General features: G+C 38.9%; 2 protein-coding genes and 1 pseudogene across 5 annotated transcripts; all 3 read right to left on the bottom strand.

Moving 5' to 3' along the window:
* Positions 1–1,607: 1,607 nt before the first annotated feature.
* LOC140548337 (UDP-glucuronosyltransferase 2A1 pseudogene) lies at positions 1,608–10,551 on the bottom strand (annotated as a pseudogene).
* On the bottom strand, positions 6,528–10,554 carry ugt5a1 (UDP glucuronosyltransferase 5 family, polypeptide A1). The gene is made up of 2 exons (XM_072671821.1): positions 10,464–10,554; positions 6,528–8,768 (listed from the first exon to the last, which is right to left on the bottom strand). Exon 2 carries the CDS (start codon positions 8,752–8,754, stop codon positions 7,174–7,176), a length of 1,581 nt encoding a protein of 526 aa, XP_072527922.1. The 5' UTR covers positions 8,755–8,768; positions 10,464–10,554; the 3' UTR covers positions 6,528–7,173.
* Positions 10,555–15,228: 4,674 nt separating this feature from the next.
* On the bottom strand, positions 15,229–22,789 carry ube2q2 (ubiquitin-conjugating enzyme E2Q family member 2). 4 transcript variants are annotated; one of them, XM_072671826.1, is made up of 13 exons: positions 22,533–22,789; positions 20,673–20,777; positions 20,280–20,402; positions 20,123–20,179; positions 19,875–20,015; positions 19,408–19,492; positions 19,027–19,087; positions 18,843–18,933; positions 18,679–18,737; positions 18,376–18,424; positions 18,172–18,267; positions 18,019–18,085; positions 15,229–17,901 (listed from the first exon to the last, which is right to left on the bottom strand). In XM_072671826.1, the coding sequence occupies exons 1-13, from the start codon at positions 22,689–22,691 to the stop codon at positions 17,870–17,872; spliced, it is 1,125 nt and encodes a 374-aa protein (XP_072527927.1). In that variant the 5' UTR covers positions 22,692–22,789; the 3' UTR covers positions 15,229–17,869. The 4 variants fall into 4 exon arrangements, with proteins under 4 accessions (XP_072527927.1, XP_072527925.1, XP_072527926.1 ...); XM_072671824.1 differs by having other exon boundaries at positions 19,860–20,015; XM_072671825.1 differs by having other exon boundaries at positions 19,875–20,018.
* Positions 22,790–22,835: the final 46 nt, after the last annotated feature.

Consider the following 22,835-nt stretch of genomic DNA (forward strand, 5'->3'; position numbering starts at 1 on the left):
AACGTTACCTCTATAAGACTGTAGTATTCTTGTCGTTCAGACAACAAGGAGAACCCAAGGACTTCTTTCTTTAAACTTTATACTGCCACCTGCTGAACAGTGAGAAGAACCTGCTCATGGAGACCTGGGATATGTGGAAACGCCTTTAAGCTTGTGTTATTGTTGCAAATAACTCAGTAATTCTGAATTCATTTGGATTTGGTGAAACAGCGTGTTTGCATTTATGTCCTTCTCGGTTCATTTTAGGAGCACAAACACAGCAAACCCTGAGCTCAGTCAGGTTACTGATGCTATTGACATTCCCTGTCTTCTGTGGCTTTGTAAGCGGATAAGTCTACTTTTTCAACCATAATAAAAACTGTTAATAATTAGTAGAACATTTAGCGAGAATGTTTTTAGATATAATGAAATAATAATGGCTTATGAGGAGTTTGTGTAAAATCGAACACGTGAATATGTTTTTCAGAAGCAGAGGAAGCAAGTACATCCTGCAGAGGATGATAGAGATGTTGTCAGTGCTGAAGAAAGGTAAATATATGAAACTGAACTAAAATCTAAGCGTGTGAACCTGTGTTGTCTGGCAGTAATAAAGGCCACCATGTGAATGTGTCCTGTTGGTTTCAGGAGCACAAGCACACTGAATTCAGTCAGGTTCCTGCTACAGCTGTTACAGAGACCTCTACAGCCACCACTGAGACTCAGGCAACGACTGTGGTGTCCAAGGAAATCACCACAGCAGCTAGAAAAGCTGATGAAATCACCATAGCAACAACTGATACTGTTGCGGAGATCACCACAGCAGCCGCTGGAACTTTAGTGAGGATGGAGGTTGCCATGGAAATCTTCAAGGCAACCGAAGAAACCAGACTGCTCCATGTGCAGGAGCTGGATGAGAGGTTGTCTGCGGCTTGGTTGGACAGGTGAGTGTTCACATGGAAGCCTTTAAAGAGATGATCACGCAGACAGGGTGAGATTCCCTAGTCAGGCAAGAACTCCAACCCTGTAAAAAACAAGACTACATTCACCTACCTAAAGGATTTTGGTGTGTGCGTGTTTGTTTTAATTTAATTCCTAATCAGTAAGAGTTCCTGGAAATTTCAAATTATGTCCCACTCTGCCGTAATCACATGTGTTTAACTGAGATATTGTAATATTTTTGTAAGTTTTGATCATGGAAAAATATCAAATTGTAACATCACTGATTGGTGTGCTGAACCATGTTGGACGCAGCAGTTACTGTGGTAAGTGTATGTAAAACAAATGTTTGGATTAGGTAGAGACAGAGAAAGAGAGAAAGAAACACATTCTTTGGAACAGACACAAACAGCAGTCTTTAGGATCTGTATTTTAAAATTTCCACTGTTGTTACGACAAATTGTCTTACTGCTTTTTAAAATGTATGTATTTATTTATTTTGGTACATATGATCAATATATTTCTTTAACAAGAGATTTGTAAGGACAACCTCTATCAAGTTCATAGAACTTTCTGCACAAAGTCAGGAATCATTAAACAATCACAGAGTTATGATGTATCAGTAAATTCAAGTAAATTTGATTAAACACTAAATTAATCAATTCTACCCAATGACTCCTCCAAAACAAACCTCCAAATAAAATCACCTTTTATTAAATTGTCACCTTTTAACAGAATTACTTCAAACACTGTTAGATCTTTGAGGAACTTCAATTTGAAACTGTGGAGGAACCTCTTAAGGTGCTTTGAGGAGCCTTAAAGGAACCTTTTTCTTCTAAAGACATTTTCTTAAAGATTCCTCAAAGCTCCTTTACAGTTTCAAATGGAAGAACCTCCAACAGTTCCTCAAGTATCTTATATTTTTAATAGTGCATTTACATTTAGACAGGCAACAAATAAAGAAATGGCCAGATCCTACTTTGCTCTGTCATGTATAAAAAAGCCAACCAGGGCCAGTTGAACAAATCATGATGGCAAGAGTAAAATAACTTGCAGAACTGGCTTTCAATTATTTACCTAGTAAATACCATGGTATTTCTTCTCTAGCAAAACACGCTGGAAACTTTGCTGAAAGGAATTTGTTGAGCAGAAATATTTATATATGTAGATCTATATCTAACACTGTCCTGCACAGCAAATTCAGAGCCTAATAAATCTGCAACAGAAAACTCATTTAAATGATATAATTCTCTGTGATATAACCTATGTGTCTAGCTTGTCTACTTGTATCTTAATTTCTGGTAAATCACACAATGTTGACCAGCAGTGCACTGGAGTAAGTCGTCAGCATTGTGTGATTTTGCTGAAATTAAAATACGAGCAGACACAATTCCTAAAAGGGCACCATTCCATTCACAGAAGCATTTAAACTGTGATCAAAAGGCTATATATTCTTGAGCAATGTCTCAGTGTCTTCAGAAAAAGTTTGATTCTTCCATAATAATATATATTTATTATATTTATTTTTAAAAAGTCATAACATGCTTTGCATAACATCCAAAAATATTTTTGTGTAAGCATTTTGCATTGTTATACTGTAGGATTTACAGATACCTCTACAGTAATCAGTTATACATACACTATATGTCCAAAGGGTTGTAGACACCTGTTTCATGTTCCTAATAGAATTTGTCCTTCCTTTGCTGCTGAAACAGCCACTAATCTCCCTGCAAGGCTGTGAGGATTGTATTGCATTCAGCCACAAGAGCATTACTGAGGTCAGATATTGTTGTTGGCATTGGCCATGGTAACTTTTTGGGTTCATGTGCGTCTGCTCCAGAGTGTCCGATTATATTATGTTTTTCTATGCGGATTACATATGCTGTGTGTGTAACTGAACACATGTCAGGAAATCCAGAGATGTCTTAATACATTTGGACATATAGTGTAGTTTAAGCATTTAAAGACAAAGATGGCTGTACAATTACTTACACATGCAGTGCATCAATGAGCATAAGGAACAACAATGGGTGTGTCGCAATTGCTAGTTTTTGAGTATGAAGTATGTAGTATAGATAAAAGTGTGTAGCTAAGTATACTCAAATATCCAAGAGACATACTCAGAACAAGTACCATTTTTTGAGGTTTTTGTGTGATTAAAATGGAAAGGGAGGATCTACTCACATCTTATTAGAAAAACAGGTAGCAATGGCTGCTGGAGTGCTTGCAGTGACATATGTTGGCATAGCAAGGCTTTATCATCGCTTTACGGGTTAGTATGTTAACTAACCTGCCAAACTTGCACTAATAAGATAAGAACATTATCAGTCTATATAGAACATAGTGTGAAGTATGTGGGAAATAATTATGTGTGATAGGCTGTTCCTCGACTGCAAACAAATACACAACCACAAGAAATACCTGTTACAAATGTTTTGATTTTGTACAAGACTATGGGTAAGGATTGTCATTTGAAAAAAAAAATCAGAATAAAATTTTGTATAAAGTAATATGAAAAAAGCAATTACCCCAATTAACCCTAACCCAAAGTAAACCAGTAAAGTATTATTCACGCTTGCTTTTCTTTTGAATTCTACAAAGTCTACAAAAAAGACATTTCATCAATAGGAATATTAGCCAAGAGATAACCAGCACAGCTCCCAGCAGTGTGAGTAGAACATCCACTGAATGATAGGTGAACCAGGACATCCTGAAAGACTGTGTGCGCAGATGAGGAGCACCTCCATGCCTCATAACATATTCAATCCAGAAGACAGCATGATCCAGAGGTTTAATGGGCTGGTCACGATGTAGCCTAGACAGCCTCTGCATGTTCTCTCTGTAAGTTGGATTATACAGCACCTCCTTCAAAGCGTCCAAAAACACAGTTCTGTCCAACTCCCCAAAATCTACAATTACAGCGGTTCCCTTTTTCTTCATTCTGGAGAGGTTATCAGGCTGATCAAAGGCTAGAGGGAGCCCTAAAAGAGGCACTCCATGGTAAATAGCCTCCTGAACACCATTGGTTCCTCCATGGGCCACAAACACCTTGATCTTAGGATGTCCCAGCAGGTCATTCTGGGGCATCCAGTTCACAAGCAACGTGTTGTTGCCAAGGTTAGCAGGCCGAGGTCCGGTGTATCGCCAAATGACTTTCTGGGGTAATTGTGCAAAGGCTGCAGCTATCTCTTCAGCGACATCATTTAAAACCAGTCCAAAAACAGTACCTAAAGACATGACAATGACACCATGCTCCCCTGAACTCTGGACAAATTCTTCTAGGTGGTTAGGAAGTGGTTTCGAGGGTTTGCACTGGAAGCCACCCATGTACACTACATTTGGCATAGTGGGGCGTGGAAACTCAAAAGTAAAGTCATTTCTCATGAGCCAGATATCTGCATCCTGAAAGAGGGAGAAGTAATCAACATCTGGCCCAAAGTATTTATGACAGACGTCCTTGTAAGGTTTGCCAAAGTACTGTGACTGATGATAGACATTCAAAGAGTAAGTCAGCACATTCTTGACTCTCTGGAAGAAAGTCATCTTGTCTGTTAGCTCTGCTCCAGGATAAGGGACATAAGATAGAGGTGAGGGGGCAATGTCAAAATGGCCCTCACCATGGACAGTCCAGCGGACATTGAAAACAAGAGGGAGGCCAAGTCGATGTGCCAGTAGCACACCGCCTCCAAAAGAAGGGTCAGTCAAAACCACATCATATTTGGCATCCTGGAAATAATTCATGATGGTCTCATTTTCAAATATAATAGCAGTCATGTTGCAAACTTCTATATGGAAGTCAGAAATAATCTTCGCTACCTCAAGTCCGAGAAAATCTTGCTCCCAAAAGTATCTTTTTTCTCTTCGTGTTTTCATAGTGTTAATTGCAAAGTTGTCAAGCATTTTGTCATCATATTTGCCTATATCAAACGTGACAGAAGTGTAGTAGGGGGACTTCTCTTTGATTTGCCAACTGTTTGAGCCACGAATTACAGTTATATTATGGCCTTTTGCATGTAGTTGCACAATGAGAACTTCCATATTAATCCAATGGCTTCCATCAACAGGAAATATCAAGATGTTACCACAGTAGGCACCATGTGTGATGGACAAAAGTGACAACAGGGTGAGGAGTCCTGGGTGATACATCTTCTTCACAACCTTCAGTAAGATAGAATACAAGGTAAACAAAGATATTAGAGACTGATTGAAATAACAAGTAAAATATTGAACACAGTAACCTTATTGAATTTACACCGAAAATAGGTAGTCAGAGGGTTATGTGAAAAACATTGATCATCTCATAAAACAGACACAGTCAAGAGTTTTTGAAGTTGATGTGTTGGAAGCAGAAAAAAGAGGGCAAGCATAAGAACCTAAGCTACTTTAACAAGGGCCAAATTCGAATGGCTAGACAACTGGTTCAGAACATCTCCAACACATCAGGCAGAACTTGCGGGGTGTTCCTGGTATGCAGTGGTCAGTAACTACCAAAAGTGCTCCAAGAAAGGACAACCGGTGAGCTGGCGACAGGGTCATGGGCACCCACAGACTCAGTGATGTGATCTATAGAGGCCTCACCTCACAATTTACAGGAGTTAAAGGATCTACTGCTGGTGTCTTGGTGCTAGATGCCACAGGACATCTTCAGAGTCCAAGCCTTAAAGGGTCAAAGCTGGTTTGGAGGCACAAGGGTGACCTACACAATATAAGGCAGGAAGTTTTAATGTAACTTACAGCTGTTAATAATTTACAGCTGATTGATGTACACTGTCTAACCATATATACGGAAGTACACTCAGCATGACTTGACTACCAGATCCATATTAGTCACTAGTGGTGATTTACTTCAATTTAGTCCAAGACTAGACTTAATCCATGGCTAGAAAACTGTTCTATAATATATAAATTAAAATTAGTTTTAGCAAAATGTTTATGGAACAGATTTGTCACCTTGGAGCTTAAAAAATTTGGGAGGTAGAAGTAAGCAATACAATAACATCTTATTTACAGATTTAGACCAAATATAGACCACCTGTACACAACACCTAATATAACTGCAGAGTAACGTATTAAATGTCAGTTCATTTTACAATTTATTTATTTTTTACTAGTTAGTTGATGTGTCCTTGTGTTACTTTTTGAACACTTTATTTCTGTATGTGTTACATAGAAAGATTGTACTCAGTTTTTCTAGCTTTTTAACTGTTTTGCAGGTCTATGTTTTCAATTTAACCTTGTTCACAAACCCCAGAGATTATTGTGATACATTTTGTATATTGTTAATATCATTGTGTAAATTAGTTTTTTTTTTCTTCAATTTGCCCACCCATGATGGGATCAATGACCTAAATGAAAAGATGAAAAACACTGAGAAACAAAGAATAAAACAAAAAATAGAACAAACAATATTCATAACCAGCCACAATTGAAATATATTTGAATTATTTGCTGCTTTTACGTTTTGCACTAATGTACAGAAGTACAACTAAAGATGATCTATAGTTCACATGGACATCTACTACTACATTGTAGCCTATTTTGTTATCTACACAGCCATTAGGTTTATTGTGGGGGACAGTTCAAAGGAATAATTGCAATGATAATAAGGGGGGTTTTATATCTTCAAAAATCTAGGTTTATTGACCTTCATACATTATACAAATTCTGACAGATAACGAAAAATGAAATGTGTACAATGCAATTTCAAAGACATTAGATACAATATTGTTTTCAAATACAACCTGCATCTCTCTGCTACAAAAAAATATAAAAAAAGTACATATGTTTATTCCTCCCAATTTAGTCATGCCTAATTCTACCCACTAGCTAGACCGCCCCAATCTAGGCCAGCAAATACTTCCTCTGAGACACAGATACTCTCTACCTAGAAGAACGCATCCTACCCACCCCCAAAAAAGAGGACTCAAGGCCACAAGTGGCCACAGGTTCAAAGTAGTGATCTGTAGATGTTAATGCCACATCATTCAAATAATATAGGAGTAAATGCCATGACTTAGCACATAACTTAGCAACTCAAGAGAAATATATGTCTGATTGCTGTCAAAATCTGTAAATGATGCTGCTAAAAAAAATAGAGGAAGATTGACAATGCATGTTCTACTTTAATGCTACATATTTTTTTTATTTTGTGCATAATACATTAGCAATTAAAATCCTCACTGTGCACTACATACAAATCCTGAAATTAAATGTGGATATATCTAGTACATTCCAACTACATGATGGTCACGCAGTCAGTTATTCGTGTTTTATTTTCTTCCTGAAAAAAACACATTGCCAAAGACATCTGCTCACATAAACAGCAATCAACAGAATAACCAGCACAGCTCCCAGCAGAGTAAATAGAACATCCACAGAGTTGTAGGTGAACCAGGACATCCTGAAAGACTGTGTGCGCAGATGAGGAGCACCTCCATGCCTCATAACATATTCAATCCAGAAGACAGCATGATCCAGAGGTTTAATGGGCTGGTCATGATGCAGCCTAGACAGCCTCTGCATGTTCTCTCTGTAAGTTGGATTAAACAGCACCTCCTTCAAAGCGTCCAAAAACACAGTTCTGTCCAACTCCCCAAAATCTACATTTACAGCGGTTCCCTTTTTCTTCATTCTGGAGAGGTTATCAGGCTGATCGAACAACAAAGGGAGACCTAAAAGAGGCACTCCATGGTAAATAGCCTCCTGAACACCATTGGTTCCTCCATGGGCCACAAACACCTTGATCTTAGGATGTCCCAGCAGGTCATTCTGGGGCATCCAGTTCACAAGCAACGTGTTGTTGCCAAGGTTAGCAGGCCGAGGTCCGGTGTATCGCCAAATGACTTTCTGGGGTAGTTGTGCAAAGGCTGCAGCTATCTCTTCAGCGATATCTTGCGGAAGCTGGCTGATGAGAGTCCCTAAAGACATGACAATGACACCATGCTCCCCTGAACTCTGGACAAATTCTTCTAGGTGGTTAGGAAGTGGTTTCGAGGGTTTGCACTGGAAGCCACCCATGTACACTACATTTGGCATAGTGGGGCGTGGAAACTCAAAAGTAAAGTCATTTCTCATGAGCCAGATATCTGCATCCTGAAAGAGGGAGAAGTAATCAACATCTGGCCCAAAGTATTTATGACAGAAGGTCTTGTAGTGGGGGGCTGTGATCACTGTTATCTGGAAAAGGGTGAAAATGTAACACAAAACATTCCTAACCCTTTGAAGGAATGTCATTTTATCTGTTAACTCTGCTCCAGGGACTGGTACATAAGAGAGAGGAGAGGGTGCAATAGCAAAGTGACCTTCTCCATGGACAGTCCAACGAACATTGAAAACCAGAGGAATATTTAAATGGTATGCTAAAAGTGTACCACCTCCAACAGCAGGATCTGCTAGGATGACATCATACTTGGCATCCTGGATTGATTTCATCATGGTTTCATCGTCAAATATTTTTGTCATTATCTTTATCATATCTACATGCAGGTCACCAAATTTAAAGATTATTTCTAGCTCGAGAAGAAACCGGGTCCAAATGGAGTCTCCTCCTCTTCGGATTTCCAACATCCTTGTAACAAATGAAACAAAGAATTTCTCATCAAATCCGCCTTCACTTGGAATGGTGATGGACGTGTAATAGGATGACTCCTCCTTAATGTACCAGCTGTTAGAAGGCCGGACCACAGTCAAGTCGTGGCCTCTTGAATGGAGCTTCTCAATAATGACTTTCATATTTATCCAGTGGCTTCCATCCAGTGGAAACACCAACACTTTCCCTCCATATGCTCCTGATATTGCTGATATTATAATCCATAATGCGATGTGAACCAAGTGATGCATTTTTATTCATGACACTATGGGGGAAAAAATGACTGGTTTATTATAGAATTAAAATGAAATATATTTTTTTAGGAACATAATGGTAGACTTTTTCAAAACGATTAAAATACTGTATATTTTTTCCATAGACTATTACATTTCCATAGGTTATCATTATTAAGCATTAATACAAAATATGGAGCCTAGATGAGACAACTTAACAAGTGAACATTCAGAGAAAAAATATAATTTTGCCAATGTACTAAATGTTTGCACATAATGCATATTGATATATTATTATATGTAGTTATGTAGTTAAACTTAAACTATAATTTAAATGTTTACAAATATATTTACAAATTCTTTCCACTCATCTGTGATTAAGTGACTTGCTGGTAAATGTGTGTATATGAGATTTTGTTATGTCAATATAGTGTACTACCTCTCTGCAAACAATACAGTAATATGGGAAATATGTTGGGGTGTATATAATTTAAAGAGAATGCTAAAAAAAAAGACAAAACTTATGTTACAACAAAAATATGTTAAATATGCACTAGATGATCTCAGGCAGTTTTGTTGGCTCAAAAATAAAATACATTCTTTCATTTTTTTCTCTTTTCATCTTTTATTTAGCCAAACATAGTCTTATGGAAAATGTTGCACACTTCTGGCATTTTTATCTTTTAGCATTTTTATCTTTACATTACAGAGCACAATGTATTTGTTTAATTTAACATATTGGAGAACAAATTGAATGTAAAACATATTTAATGTATGGCAAAATGCTAAATTAATGTTAAATTAAGCAAATAAAAAGTCATTTTAAAACTTTGCACAATAAAAAAAATGTAATTTTGCCAGGGGCGGCCAAACATTTGCATAACCAATGGTAAGTCAATTTTGTATAAAAAATGTAAAATGTAAACATAAAAATGCATAAATAGAATATGTTAATTATATTCAAAGAAAACTATTAGGAAATTTACTGATACATACCTAAATTAAACAAATCCCACTGGCTTCCCAAAACCTCAGGTTCACCAGGGAAACTCTAAGAGGAACTGCCCTGTCTGCCTTGTGATTTTTTTTTTTTGTGTGCATGTAGAGTCCCCCTGAATTTCAATTCCTAATTAATGACAAAATAAACTAAACAACATATTTTTTTCCTCTCATCTACACAGGTAATCCCCAACAGTGTAACATGATTTAAAAGACTTGCTGGTAAATGTGTGTATATTTTCATAGTGAGATTGTATTATGTCAAAGTAGTAGCTCTTCGCAAATATTACAGTACCGGACAGGTTTGTCTAATTTCAATGGAATGCTGAAAAAAATCCACCATTGTAACCAGTCTTAAAAGGCAAGTATTTGATAAACGTAGATGTTTTTGAAAACTGATCTCAGTCGGCCATTTAGTCAGTCAGTTAGTTGGCCCATCATAAATTCTTTTATTTAGCTGAATGTTGCTCTTAATTCACTGCAATTTTCAAAAGAATTTCAAATACAGTCATATAAAAGTGTTTGTGCTACCTTGTTAAAATAACACATTTTGTTCATTTACGAAGAAAACACAAGCGAACAAATCCTCAATATATATTTTTTTTTTTTTTTTTACATTTTAGATGACTGAAACATCTTCATTAAAAACATCTTAGTTTTATATAAAATACACTTAAATATGCTAATTCTATTCAAAGAGAACTATCAGGAAAGTGACTGGTGCTTACCTAAATACAGCAAATCCCACTGGCTTCCCAAAACCTTGAGTGCATGAGAGAAACTCTACAAGGAAGTGAATGCAGCCTGCCCTGTTTAAAGCTTTTTAATCTTGTGCATGTAGGTGAAAAGTTCTTCAGTAAATATGAGCTCAGTGTGATCAAGGGTTTATTGGACTGTGTTTGCATGACCGTACATAATGTCCAAAGGTCATTTTCTAGGATTTTCTATAGTCTACCTTCATCCCAATTCTGACACATACTTGTGCTAACGTTATTCAGCTTTTCAGGCAATGTGTTCATTACAAACACCAACAACCACCAACTTCTATTAATGTCTGACAAGCTTGTTATGTAAGTAACATTAGGATTACAGTCCAAACAAGTGAACTGATTGATTATAGACATATCACTGGTACCAGCTATAGGTCCAACCTACCTGCTGCTTCTGGTGTTGTCTAAGTCCGACTTTCCAAACAGGGGGCTAGAGTTACTCCTCAGCTCGCCCACTTCCTTTTTAGGAACATTCCAGTAAATTACGAAAAGGAAAAGCAGCTCTCAGGGGTATTGTGGTGGACTTGTTGTGTAACGCAAAATATGAATGAAGGGAAACTAGATCTGGGATCCCTCTCTGTAAGGTACAGCATATAGAAGTATTGTTTTCTCTGCACAGAGTGCCTTACACACCTTCTTATGAGTTGTGCATAAGCTAAATTAACTACACAACATTAACATGTCCTGACACATTACTCAGCAGGTTTGCTGCTGCCCTTGATTTTCCACTAAACATTTCCATGAAATGTTCCTGCACATGTCCTTTGTCCTATTTCAATTGGGTGATAAGATCATAGTTTTTGCAAGTTCATAGAGTGTGTAACTACTATTCCTCGCAAAACTAGCCTTGTTCTAGCTTACCAGCCAATCCTAGTGCAGTAGGAGGGTTTTTTTGCGATCTGGGTAGGAGGTAAAATGCCTCAAAACACCACCTTATCTAGGCAGGGTCAAACTTGGGTCAAACTGATTTTTTGTAAACCCAGCCAACTCTAAGTTTAACCAGGGATTCCCAGTAGGGTAAAAGTAACAATGCATACATCTACTGACTATTGGTTTTTCAATTGTCTGTACTCTATTAAAGTGTTGCCATTTTTCATGATTAAGTTTTCATGCTTTACTGCACTTCCAGCCAGCATGCTCATGTTGGGCTTCTTAAATGTGCCCCTTTGTTACAGCTCCACATGGGTCCCATCTAGGCCCCATATGCAGTGTACAACCCAGATGGGGCCCATGTTTAACCGCTCCTGGACATCCATATAAGAGGCCATCATGGAACGAGAGATTCCCAGTTGGGTTATCCATATAGGCCCCACAAGGACATGTTAGTAAAATTCAAAACAACATTTAATATTTAATTATAATATCTATAATGCTAAAGACGCAGAGTGGTAATTATAATGATGTATTTTCTTTCAGAATTTCCCAAAAACTCTCTTTGGAAGAGGGTGGTTTACTAATAGCAGAGCAGATCTTCATGATGAGTTATTTTTACCAGCTACAAGTAATAAGAAGTTTACTAAGAGTGACTCTGGCAACATGCAGGTAAGAATTCGAGATTGTGTAATGTTTAAAATCATCCCAATGTGGAAGCCTACAATCCAACAAAGATATGTTGCCTTGCCTCTGATCAAGGCTACATTTATTATCCATACTCGACCTCAGTGCAGCCTTTGATACAATAGATCACACTATTCTCTTAGAATGATTAGAGAACATGGAATCACAGGAACAGGCCTAGCATGGTTCAAATCATTTCTTACCGAACGCTATCAGTTTGCAAAGGTAAAAGATTTATCTTCAAATTATACAAGATTATACTGGGCTCAGTTATAAACAGACATGGTGTTAACAGTGCCAAAACCGAGGTTATGACTTGGACAGCCTTTCTACATCTTAGGAACATTGCCAAACTAAGAAATTCCTTATCTTTACAGGATGCAGAAAAACTTTTATTACCTCAAGGCTAGATTACTGCAACACTCTATTGTCAGGTTGTTCCAGCAGGAACCTTAGTAAACTTCAGTTAGTTCAAAATGTTGCAGCCAGGGTCCTTACTGAAACTAGAACATTTGACCATATCAGTCCAGTTCTATCAGCACTGCACTGGCTCCCAATTAAAATCCTATAAAATTATTTTATTAACATACAAAGCCCTACATGGCCTCGCTCCTGAGTACCTGCGAGATTTTATTACATATAATGAATCAAGATTACTTAGATTACAGGGTGCTGTTTTTTAGGACGGTGGAACAGATGGAAGACAGTGTTTTAGGGTTCTCCTGTGTCTGTGTTACCTTCTGGCTCTTTCCTTTTAATTAGGCCGTTACAGTCAGACCTGCCGGAGTCTTCAGCCACACTCTGATACTGCTCAACATTTTCTGCTCTCTATAAATCCATTCAAAACTTACTCTGTCTCTTTACCTTCTCTGAGAAAATGGCCGCCTACTCATCCAGCCCGACCTGCTGGAAGACTGACTGCTGAGGTCCCCTCGACCTGCGTCAGACCAGCTGCCACCCACCAGTCTGACCATCAAACTCCCCCACCACCTGTGCCAGACCAGCTGCACACCCTCCTACCAATGCTACCTGCCTAATGACCATGTTAAAACCTAAATAGACTCTTAACTATCTGCCACTATTAATATTACCATTAGTCACTATCATTACTCTGACCATCACTGCCATGATTATACTACTATAAGTTATGCTACACCATGATTATTATATTATGATTAAGAATATGTTGCACACTTGAACAGTTCAACAGTCTTGGTGGTTCAGCGACTTTTATCAATAATTTATAAATAGTTCTGACCAGAGGAGGATGAGTCCCCCTTGTAAGTCTTGGGTCTTCCCAACGTTTCTTCCTCCAGCTCTGAGGGTGGTTTTCCTTGCCACTTTCTCATTTGGCTTGCTCACTGGGGGTCTTAGGTTTTCATGTCTTTTTACTCATTATTGATTGTCTAAGGCTGCTTTGTGACAACACCAGCTGTAAAAAGCTCTTTTCAAATAAATTTGATTTGATTTGATTTAAAATCAACCTAATGGGGAAGTCTACACTCCAACAAACTGCTGTAGAAACATTGCAGAAAACAGCACTGCTCTCTCAAACAACACTGACAGCACTAGGTTGAGAACTAAATTCAGCCCTGGGCTTTTGTTTAGACCAGCTCACCACTATCACAGGCTGCATCAAGACTTTCGCTACTGCTCTTGTCCTCCAACTCCTTTCCAACTTTTATCTTCTTTTATGAAGAACATGAAGGAGAGAAGGGAAGGTCATGGAGACCTGGTGTGTTTTTTTTATTATTTATTTTTTTTAACAGAGACAAAAAATACCTCCTGGGTAGAGTACACCCGTGTATCCTATGCTGAAAGCTGTGGTATCAGCTGTTTAAAGCTACTTATCCTCTTTCAAAGTTTCAAAGACATTACAAAGATTTACACACATTTTGGAACATTTTAGTATGACAATTTTCAAAAAGGTGAAAAAGCATAGTTTTTGACTCGCATTCAAACAAGTATTCTGTCTGTTTGTCTTGCGAATAGAAGTTAAAGAGGAAGGCTCAACATGGACAAAATGATTGTTCCATTTCCAAGATGCTCCCGCAGCTTTGGGGGACGACTTTCCTTAAACTGTCTAAAGAGGAGCAGCAGGGGAAGAAAACACTACTCTGCATATGAACCTATCTTCACCTGGATGGAGAGCATGTGCACAAATAAGGGAATGGCAGGGATGGAGAGCATGAGAGAAAGAGACCCAGATAATGATGTTGAAAATGAATCCAGGACCAACTCTCAGTACACTAGTCAGTGTTTGTGTTAGTAGTACTCTTTCTCTCGCTTTCTCAGCAGCCCACTGGGAACTGCCCTGGTACTCCCGACGGCTTGTCCATCTCTGGCCACTGATAAATCCACACCCGCCCAAAAACCGGTCAAACACCTACTACCTGACAAAAAACAAAACAAAAACAAATGTAATTAAATAAACCCAACTACAAATGGCACCATCTTGTGGCAGATGAGATAGATGCAGGATGTACATTAAGGGCATGAATGAACAGCATGAACTAACAAGTGATTATGAGAGATTACCTTCAGATGAAGGGTTCTCACTATCAGCAGATCAGTCACTCATCTTAACAACAATGTTGTCAAATTGAGAACCACTGCTTTAAACCCTATGGGCCTGTACCTGATACTCCAATTCACTGAAGTACATTACATGGCCAGCTGTCTATGGACAACTAATGAATGCATTCTAACAAAGATGTGCAAATGCACACACAGCACTGGTCTAGTCCATGTAGAAAAGCACTGCCAATAGAATAGGACACTCTGGATCACAAACATGCACCAATTGGCACCATGTTGGCACCTAATGCCAGGTTAGGGGGGTATTAAGTCCCCAAGCATTGAGCTGTGGAGCAGTGAAACTGTGTTCTTTGGAAGAATGAATGGTGCTCTTTTCAATAGCTTTGGAATATGCTGGGGAGTTGGGGATGAGATGGGGTGGTTATCATCCAACATTCTGACCTCACCAATGCTCCTGTAGCTATAGTAGTATAACTTAATATGTACATAACTTACATATTACCTCAATCAGTTTCATAATTATTAATGTTTTTTTTTTTTAGCAGTTTAGAAATATTTAATTAAAAGCTAAAAGATTCAAGGTGTTAAGGCCTAATAAACACCATTAAAAAAAGACATTACAAATAGCCCTCGTAAAATTCTTTATTCATAAACTTGATGCAAGTTTACAAATTTTCCTGTACATGGTCAAAATTCTCTTGCAATGGGGAAAAAAAAAAAAAAAACAACAACCTGAAAGCATGCCAAGAGTATGTACGATGACTAGCCCACCGTGAGATGGCACCAGAAAAGAACACCGTGTACGGTCAAGCTGAGGTCGGTCTTCCAAGAAAAGAGAGAGAAAAAAAAACAAAAAAAAAACAAAAAAAAAAGCAGCCACCACTGTCCAGTCATACATGGCAGCACAATAAAGACAATGTTACCAACAGCAGTCCAGTTTGACATCAAACCAGCTTCATTTACTGTGAGAGGTGCAGGTGAACTATAAACCAAAGCAAGTAGGTCTGAAAATAGAGCAGCATCAATGTGCAGAGACGACTGTACTCCGCTGTGTCGCTCTTAAGAGAACATGAGTCAGAGAAGTGCTGGAAAAGAATGACAAGATCCTCTTTACAGCGCAGACAACAAACATATGCTTAAAAGCTATCTTATACACAATGCTTAACACTTCCATATGAAAACTTACATCTAGGTCACAGATTTTGTTGATCTGCAAGCCAGCCTTAGGTATGGCTTTCCCGTAATCATAATTGGCTCAGAGTCTGGACACGACTCCCACCCTTTGCAGTGATCAAGGAGGCACACTCAATATTTATGTGCAAAAAGAGCCAAATGATCAAAAAAGACTTCTTACATCCAGGGCTGCTTAAGACTGTATTACATGTGTGTCATCAAGCCATCCGACATGATGAACTTCATAGGAATGAGAGAAGAACAAAATATCCATGATGGTGACAACCTCATTTCTGACATCTTAACTCCTCTTTAAATGAATCTGTACTGGGACCCGAAAACATCCTGAGGAGTGCACAACTCTTCAGTTTGAAAAAAATAAACTAAGAAAAAGAACCCAAAAGCTGTGGTAGAGAAGTAGAGAGAGAAAGAGGCGTTTTCTTCATTAACATGGGCCGACAGGTTACGCATGGTGATTCAATGTGGCAATGCAATGGTTCTCTGTCCTGAGTTACCACTTCAAATTGTGAGATGCCCTCAAAAAGACATGCCTGTTTGCAGTCAGCACTGAAAATACAAAGATTTGATGGTGTGCAAATAAAACACTGATCCAACCAGTTGCAGCACACACAACACAACACAAGTTTTACCCACTGTAACAATGTCAGTCTAATAGACTTCTCGGAAGCTTCTTGGAAAATATTAAAAAAGTTAAAAATAGCAGTACTAGAAAAGAAATATTCCTCCTCATCACTGTCCCGTTTTCCTTGTGATTATTCTATCTAATGGATCCTGATTGTGATTTTAATTCACTGAACCAAAAAAATAATAAACCCTAATATGGAATCATTAATTTGCTGATAACTTAAGGTTCACTGGTGAATCTGTATCAGCGGTTATTGAATAAGTACATAAAAGGTCCACCATTAAATGAATAAAGGAAGAATATTTTGACACCTTCAGAAACGTGAGTACATGATTCATTACCCCTGAATAAATACAGTTTTCCCCGCTCCATTTTCCACATCTTCAAAACATCCAATCAAATACCAAGTTCTTAAGCCCTCCACTGATTGGGTACTGTGGCTCACCCCAAGGCCAAAAAGAACGTACTTCACATCAACGGCACAATAAGGATGACTTGCACTTCAAATCCATTTACAAGTGTACAAGCAGACCTCTGTCCAACAAAAGAACAATGACACGTTCTCTTCTTTACCCCGTTCAATTCAAGGCCTAGAGGAAAGTACAGGCTAAAAAGCAAGAAACAGGAAAGTGAGTGGTTTTCATCCACAGTTAATATTTGCGAACTCAAACTAGACACTGCCAAACTCGCCCTCATCTTCACTTTAATCATTAGAACTGGGGCTGCTTAAGGAGCACGAGCATATTATTCTGGCAACGATTCTTTAACAATATCAGCATTATATGTACCAGTACATGTTAACATAGAATGCAGAAGATAAAGAAGAGATCAGTGCCAGCAGATACGTGTGGCACGTCTTCATATAGTCTCTTATTGCATCCATTGCTGCTGAATTTCAATAAATCTCTGCCAAAAAGTCTGAAGTCATGGGTGAAAGAACCTCCATTAAAAAGGCAAAAAAGGGGAGCGCCAAAAAAAACAAACAAAAAAAAACAACAACTTTTATCTCCATTCTGGTATTAATCCAACAGAGCAATACCTGCCGCTCGGGACAGTAAAACCAGACTGAGCATCTGGTGACAAAAAACACCCCACTCTGTGCAAGACACCCATTAGTACCAAGGCTCTGTGTCCCTCTCGCACATCCCTCTTTCCCCTGCAGCGAACTGGAGAAAATAAGAGATGAGAGCAGGAGAGACTGATTACAAGAGAGACAGCAAGTAATGGGGAAAGACAGAAAGAGACAAAAAGGACAAGTGCACATTCACGTGTGCGAACATACACGCCCACATGCACACTTCCAGAGACCAGTGGGACCTCACACTCAAGGTGAAGAAAATGATTTGAAGGGAATAATATTACAAAAAAAAAAAAAAAAAAAAAAAAAAAAAAAGCAAACGGTTAATCAGAAATCTCATTTTCCCAGTGTGCGTGAAGAACGGCCACCTTCTTAACCATCTTCCTTAGGTGGTGTGTACCAGCCTGCAATGCAAAACAGGGATATTAATTACAAAAAAATACATAAATAAATAAAATAAAATTTATAGTCAAATCAAACAGAGAAGAGTCATTTAGTCATTTAGTAAATGCTTTGCTTACCATTCTTTTCATGGATCTGGACCAAAGACTTGTAGGACTGTTGTGCTCTGGCAAGATTATACTGGTTCTAGTATAAAGGGGGTATAACATATCAGTATTAGTGTGCAATCTGATGTAATAATTAAGAACAAGCCAAATATACTAGTCACAAACCTTATTAGCTCCAAACTGTACTCTAGCTTTCCCTTTGACTAGGGTGGCATTGATCTGCATGATGACAGACTCTATAGAGTAGGCACTGCTCCAGCCCTGAGGGTTTTAAAATACAAGTGATTTTAAAATACAATCAGAGACAAGAGTAGAGGAAAAAACAACAAAAACATCAAACAAAAACAACAAACAAATCAAAATGCAGACCTGTTTTGTAAGAAGTTCCATACACAAGGCTCCTCCTCCAAGAACGTATCTACAAGAATCAAACACTGTGTTTAAAAGGGGAAAGGAGCCATGTATTGCATCTAAAATATACACTGGGTGTGGCCCGGTAAAAATCACTTAAGACATGGTTGATCAAGCAATACAGTGTAGTATTTTTCCCCCTCTCCTTTGAAGATTATTTGGCAGAGAAAAAACACAAACCTAAATAAAAAACACTCAAGCAAAAAAAAAAAAGCAGGAAATATTTAAACAATGAGAGAAAATAAATATTTCTGTACTGACCCTCCAGAGAGAACAGGTGACACTACCCGTACAAAGGGAGGATCGAAAGGAAAGTTATCCTGCAATAAAAAAAACAAAAACAAAAGAAAAAAAACAAGTGAAGATGCAATTCATTCAGTCTTGCATGAGAATGAAAAAAACTTGAGGAAATAAGAAAAACTAACTTTATAAGAGAAGTTAAGGAGAATGTAGTCCACCCCTTCTTTTTCCTTGAGGACCTGCAAATCACTATGTAACGGGCTATCTGGATCTACCCTGAAACACAGCCAAAGTATCAATTTAATACTGAAGAGTTAATAAAGTGTTCTTTATTTCCTTTTTTTTTTTTTAAAGAAAAAGTATACTTACGTCCTCAACTTCACATGCCACTCATATAAACTGTCATTGACTAGCTCCACTGAATAGATACCTGAAACATATAAAAACGGATACTTAATATACTATAGAAGTTAAACAGTAACAGAAGGGCAGAGAAACCCAAATCTCCTTCCCAAAAGACAGTGTCAGCATGAATCAGGAGCCGCTTTATTAAACTCTAGTGGAGACAAAAATCTTGTACTCTGCCAGCAATTAGTCGCTCAGCTTCTGTGTGGGAACACAGCAATTCTGACTTTAATTTAGCAAGAATTTCAAGCAAGTCTGAGAACAAGGCCACTAGCACTTTCCTTGAACAGCCCATTTGATGACATTACCCCAACATAACACCATGCACAGTACATGCACACTGACCTGTCTTATAACTCTGTGACCTGTAGATCTCTCGGAGTTCCTTCATGAGACGATCTGAGGCCTGAACAGAGCCAGAGACTGCACCCTGAAGAACAAGAAGCACAATCCTTTCAGGAAACCTACTTTTTAAAACAGCCACTTTTCAGCACAACAATTATAATATTTGGATAATAAATTCACTTCATTCAGCAGTATGATATTTATATCAAAATCAAGCACTTTGTAAAATCTATGACCTGTGCAACCGCTAACCAGTAGAAATTGACTGCAGTAGTGGCTGCCCATACAGAGGACATGAGAGGGCATTTTCTTTATTTAAAATATAAAAGAAAGAAATAAACATAAAAGGAAATGAGAAATATTTATTATAATGAAACTGCCTGGTTTGATAAAAAAAAAAAAAAAAACAACAACAAAAAAAAACAAACAAAGTTGGATAAAAATGACCTTACCGAGTTGACACTTACGTTCAAGTGGTCCTGTCTCTGGTTCTTGCGAATTTTCTCCAAAATGGCAAGGTTTTCCTTCTCTATCCCATCATCTTCTGACTTCTTGCCATCTACAGGTTCCTCCTCTTTCATCTCATAGTGGTCTAGATCTTCAATATCCTGCTATCACAGAGAGACCAGGGAATGTCATACAAATACAGATTCATACAAAGTAAATGACAGACATTTTGGTCAGCTATGCAAATAATCTGAAAAGCAACAAAAACCTCTGCCATTTCTTCCTCCTCCTCTTCTTCAGATGTCACTTCATCTGTCGTTACCTGCTAAAAGGAACAACATAAAAATGAAGAAAACAAGCATGACTTAGATTGTAATTAAGGGATAAAGAAGTAAAAACAAACTGTCTAGATCAACCTGGCCAACCTTTCTCTCATGAGTGATGGGTCCAGTAGGAAGAGGCTGGTCCAGCATCTCCACATCAGGGTGCTGGGGCAGGTTATAGAGTCGACAAAGATCACAGATCAGCCTTTTCAGCTGCTGGAGAAGCTGAGAGAGAAACAAAAAAAACCCCACAATTCTACAATTTGTATCGTTTCTACAGTCGGCTCCCAACTATATCAGGAACAATTAAAACAGACCAAGAGGGGTGATATAATTAAAAACAAAGATGTGGGTGAATGGTGACTTCAAAGCAGTATTTTTCAGCCCAGGCCTTGGAGCCCATATTTTACTCTAATCAAGTGTCCTGAACAAACTAAAAAAGGACACATGGTAATGAAAAAATGAGAAGGAAATCTCTCCAGAGCATTTACTTACCAAGGTGCTTCCCTTGCGAACTTCTTCCAGCCGCTCCAACACTTCAGTCAGACTTGGATCATCTGATTCCACAAACCATATAGGTGGTGTAGAAGGATATGACTCCTATTAGCAAGAATAAATATGGTACACGTGAAGATGGAGATTGATTTAGGACAAAATAAACAGTGTGCCCTCTGCAGTGGTTACACTGAAATGAGTGCAGTCTGAAGGCAGGTATGTTGCATTTCAGGACAGGTTGTGGTGCAAGCTGTTTGGTATAGACTAGAGGGGTAATGACGTGTTTGCTTTTCCTGCTAAGCTAACACCTACCAAACCCACTGCACCCCTCCCTACATTGTTTTCCCACTTCAATGCAAACTGCAAACCCTAAGTAGGACGATGACGTTTTGAAACCACCTTACAGTCCATAAAGCGACAGTCATGACACCTTTCTAAATAGCCGGACTCTTGGTCCAAAGCTGTCCTTAAAAGATTCGTCAACCTTTCGTCAAGTCGTGCCTCTTGTCAAATCACGACACAGAAACAAATCTGATCAGGACAAACACAACATACATATGTTCATATAAATCCGTTAGAGGACACGTTAGTTACTGTACCATTTTACACACTGTACGTTACGACTGTCAACCGCAGGCAGATGCGCAAACAAGCAGCTAGTTAGCAACGCAGCTAGCTAGTTTGTTAGCTAGCTACGAAGCGGTTGGGCAGTAGCTAGCTAGCGCTAGCTACATGTTTGCAATAACAGTTGGCTGTTAATAACAGACCATGATCACTGGCTGACATTTATCTGAAAGACATTGTCTTTATAACTTAGTCATTCACAACTAGTAACAGCTTTACGTCGTGAGTGTAAACTAACTTAGCAAACGTTAACTAACACACCTGGCTAGCTAGCTAGCTAACTAGCTCGCTTTCTGACCTATCTAACATTAGCTAGCACTGTTAATTTATCCGACAGGCCACGGAGCTGCTGAGCTCCTTTGAGTGCTTCAACTACGATCTCAGATTTATGTTTCATGACATTTAAATCTGGATAATCTAAAACAGAACATTTTGGCCGAGTTAGCGGAAATGGGCAATTACTGTGACCCTGTCTGAACGTGAATAGCCAGCTAGCGTGTTTGCTTACTGCTGCTGTTTCTAAATGCGCAGACTGGCACACAAGGATCAGTCAGCAAAGCTCGACCCCTAACCGGCTAAGCTGTGCCACATTCCAGCACAGGCACTCTCAACACGATCACGTAAACTCAAGTTGGCAAGCCAACTACACGTCTACCCGTTGGCTGTAGCTAGCTCACCACCAGCTGGTGGATGATCCCCACTGTTTGGCTGCGCCGACGATAACCTTATTGTTATGTGCAGCCTGAGCTAACTCTGACATTAACACATCGCATCATGTATCCATACAAGAACAAAGAGTAGAGGTGCAGCGCATCCATACAGAGGCAGTTCGCAGATTTACGTGGCTACTTTTTAGCAGCAAGCTAAACTGAGCTAGCGCTATCTAACGTTAGTGGAGACCAAGTGAGTTTGGTTGTAGCTAGCCAATTTAGCTAGCTAGTGCTAGCTAGCGCTAGCTTCTTGTGATAACTTGTTTAACCGAAGCCAGGCAGGGGGGTAGCTAGCTATACCTATGATTGCTCCACCAATTAGTCGAGGATATAAACGCAATGAAGATTTGCCACCTCGGTATAAATGTACGCCACAGTATCTCTTTTTCATCAGAGCTAACCTGGAGCCCTGCAGTCAAAGCGACAAGAAACAGCCAGCGTACGTGACATTATGTCGACGCTTGGTTTAGCATGCTAACGGTAGCGCGTAGGCTAGCTAGCTGCGTCTTCCTCCATGTCTCCTTACCGTAATGTTGCAGTGTATGATCAGAAGCTTTTCCCCAGTCACATTGAACTGGCAGCTAAGTTCGTCTGGTTTCCAGTCGATAATTCTAAAACGTTCATGGTTTGGGTCAAAAATTGACTCCAAGAACTTTAATTCGGCCTTCAGCCCCGAAACCGACATCTTCCACTCATCTCCAGCCAGGCCGCGGGGGGGAGGGGGCAGTAGCTAGCTGGCTGGCTAACGACTGCGACCGCGCAGTTCAGCGCCTGTATGTTTTTACAGCGCCAGGACTGTGTAACAAAAGAGGGGGTGGAGAGAGAGGCA

Source organism: Salminus brasiliensis, chromosome 2 (genome assembly GCF_030463535.1).
Source record: "Salminus brasiliensis chromosome 2, fSalBra1.hap2, whole genome shotgun sequence".
NCBI lineage: Eukaryota > Metazoa > Chordata > Actinopteri > Characiformes > Bryconidae > Salminus > Salminus brasiliensis.

Excerpts from the sequence above, each read along its gene's own strand:
- ugt5a1 (XM_072671821.1), bottom strand. The coding sequence starts at position 8,754 with ATGCATCACTTGGTTCACATCGCATTATGGATTATAATATCAGCAATA.
- ube2q2 (XM_072671823.1), bottom strand. The coding sequence starts at position 22,691 with ATGTCGGTTTCGGGGCTGAAGGCCGAATTAAAGTTCTTGGAGTCAATT. Across the intron at positions 18,934-19,026 it reads TGGCATGTGAAGTTGAGGAC|GGTAGATCCAGATAGCCCGT; the intron begins GTAAGTATACTT and ends GCTGTGTTTCAG. Across the intron at positions 17,902-18,018 it reads CCAGATCCATGAAAAGAATG|GCTGGTACACACCACCTAAG; the intron begins GTAAGCAAAGCA and ends TTTGCATTGCAG.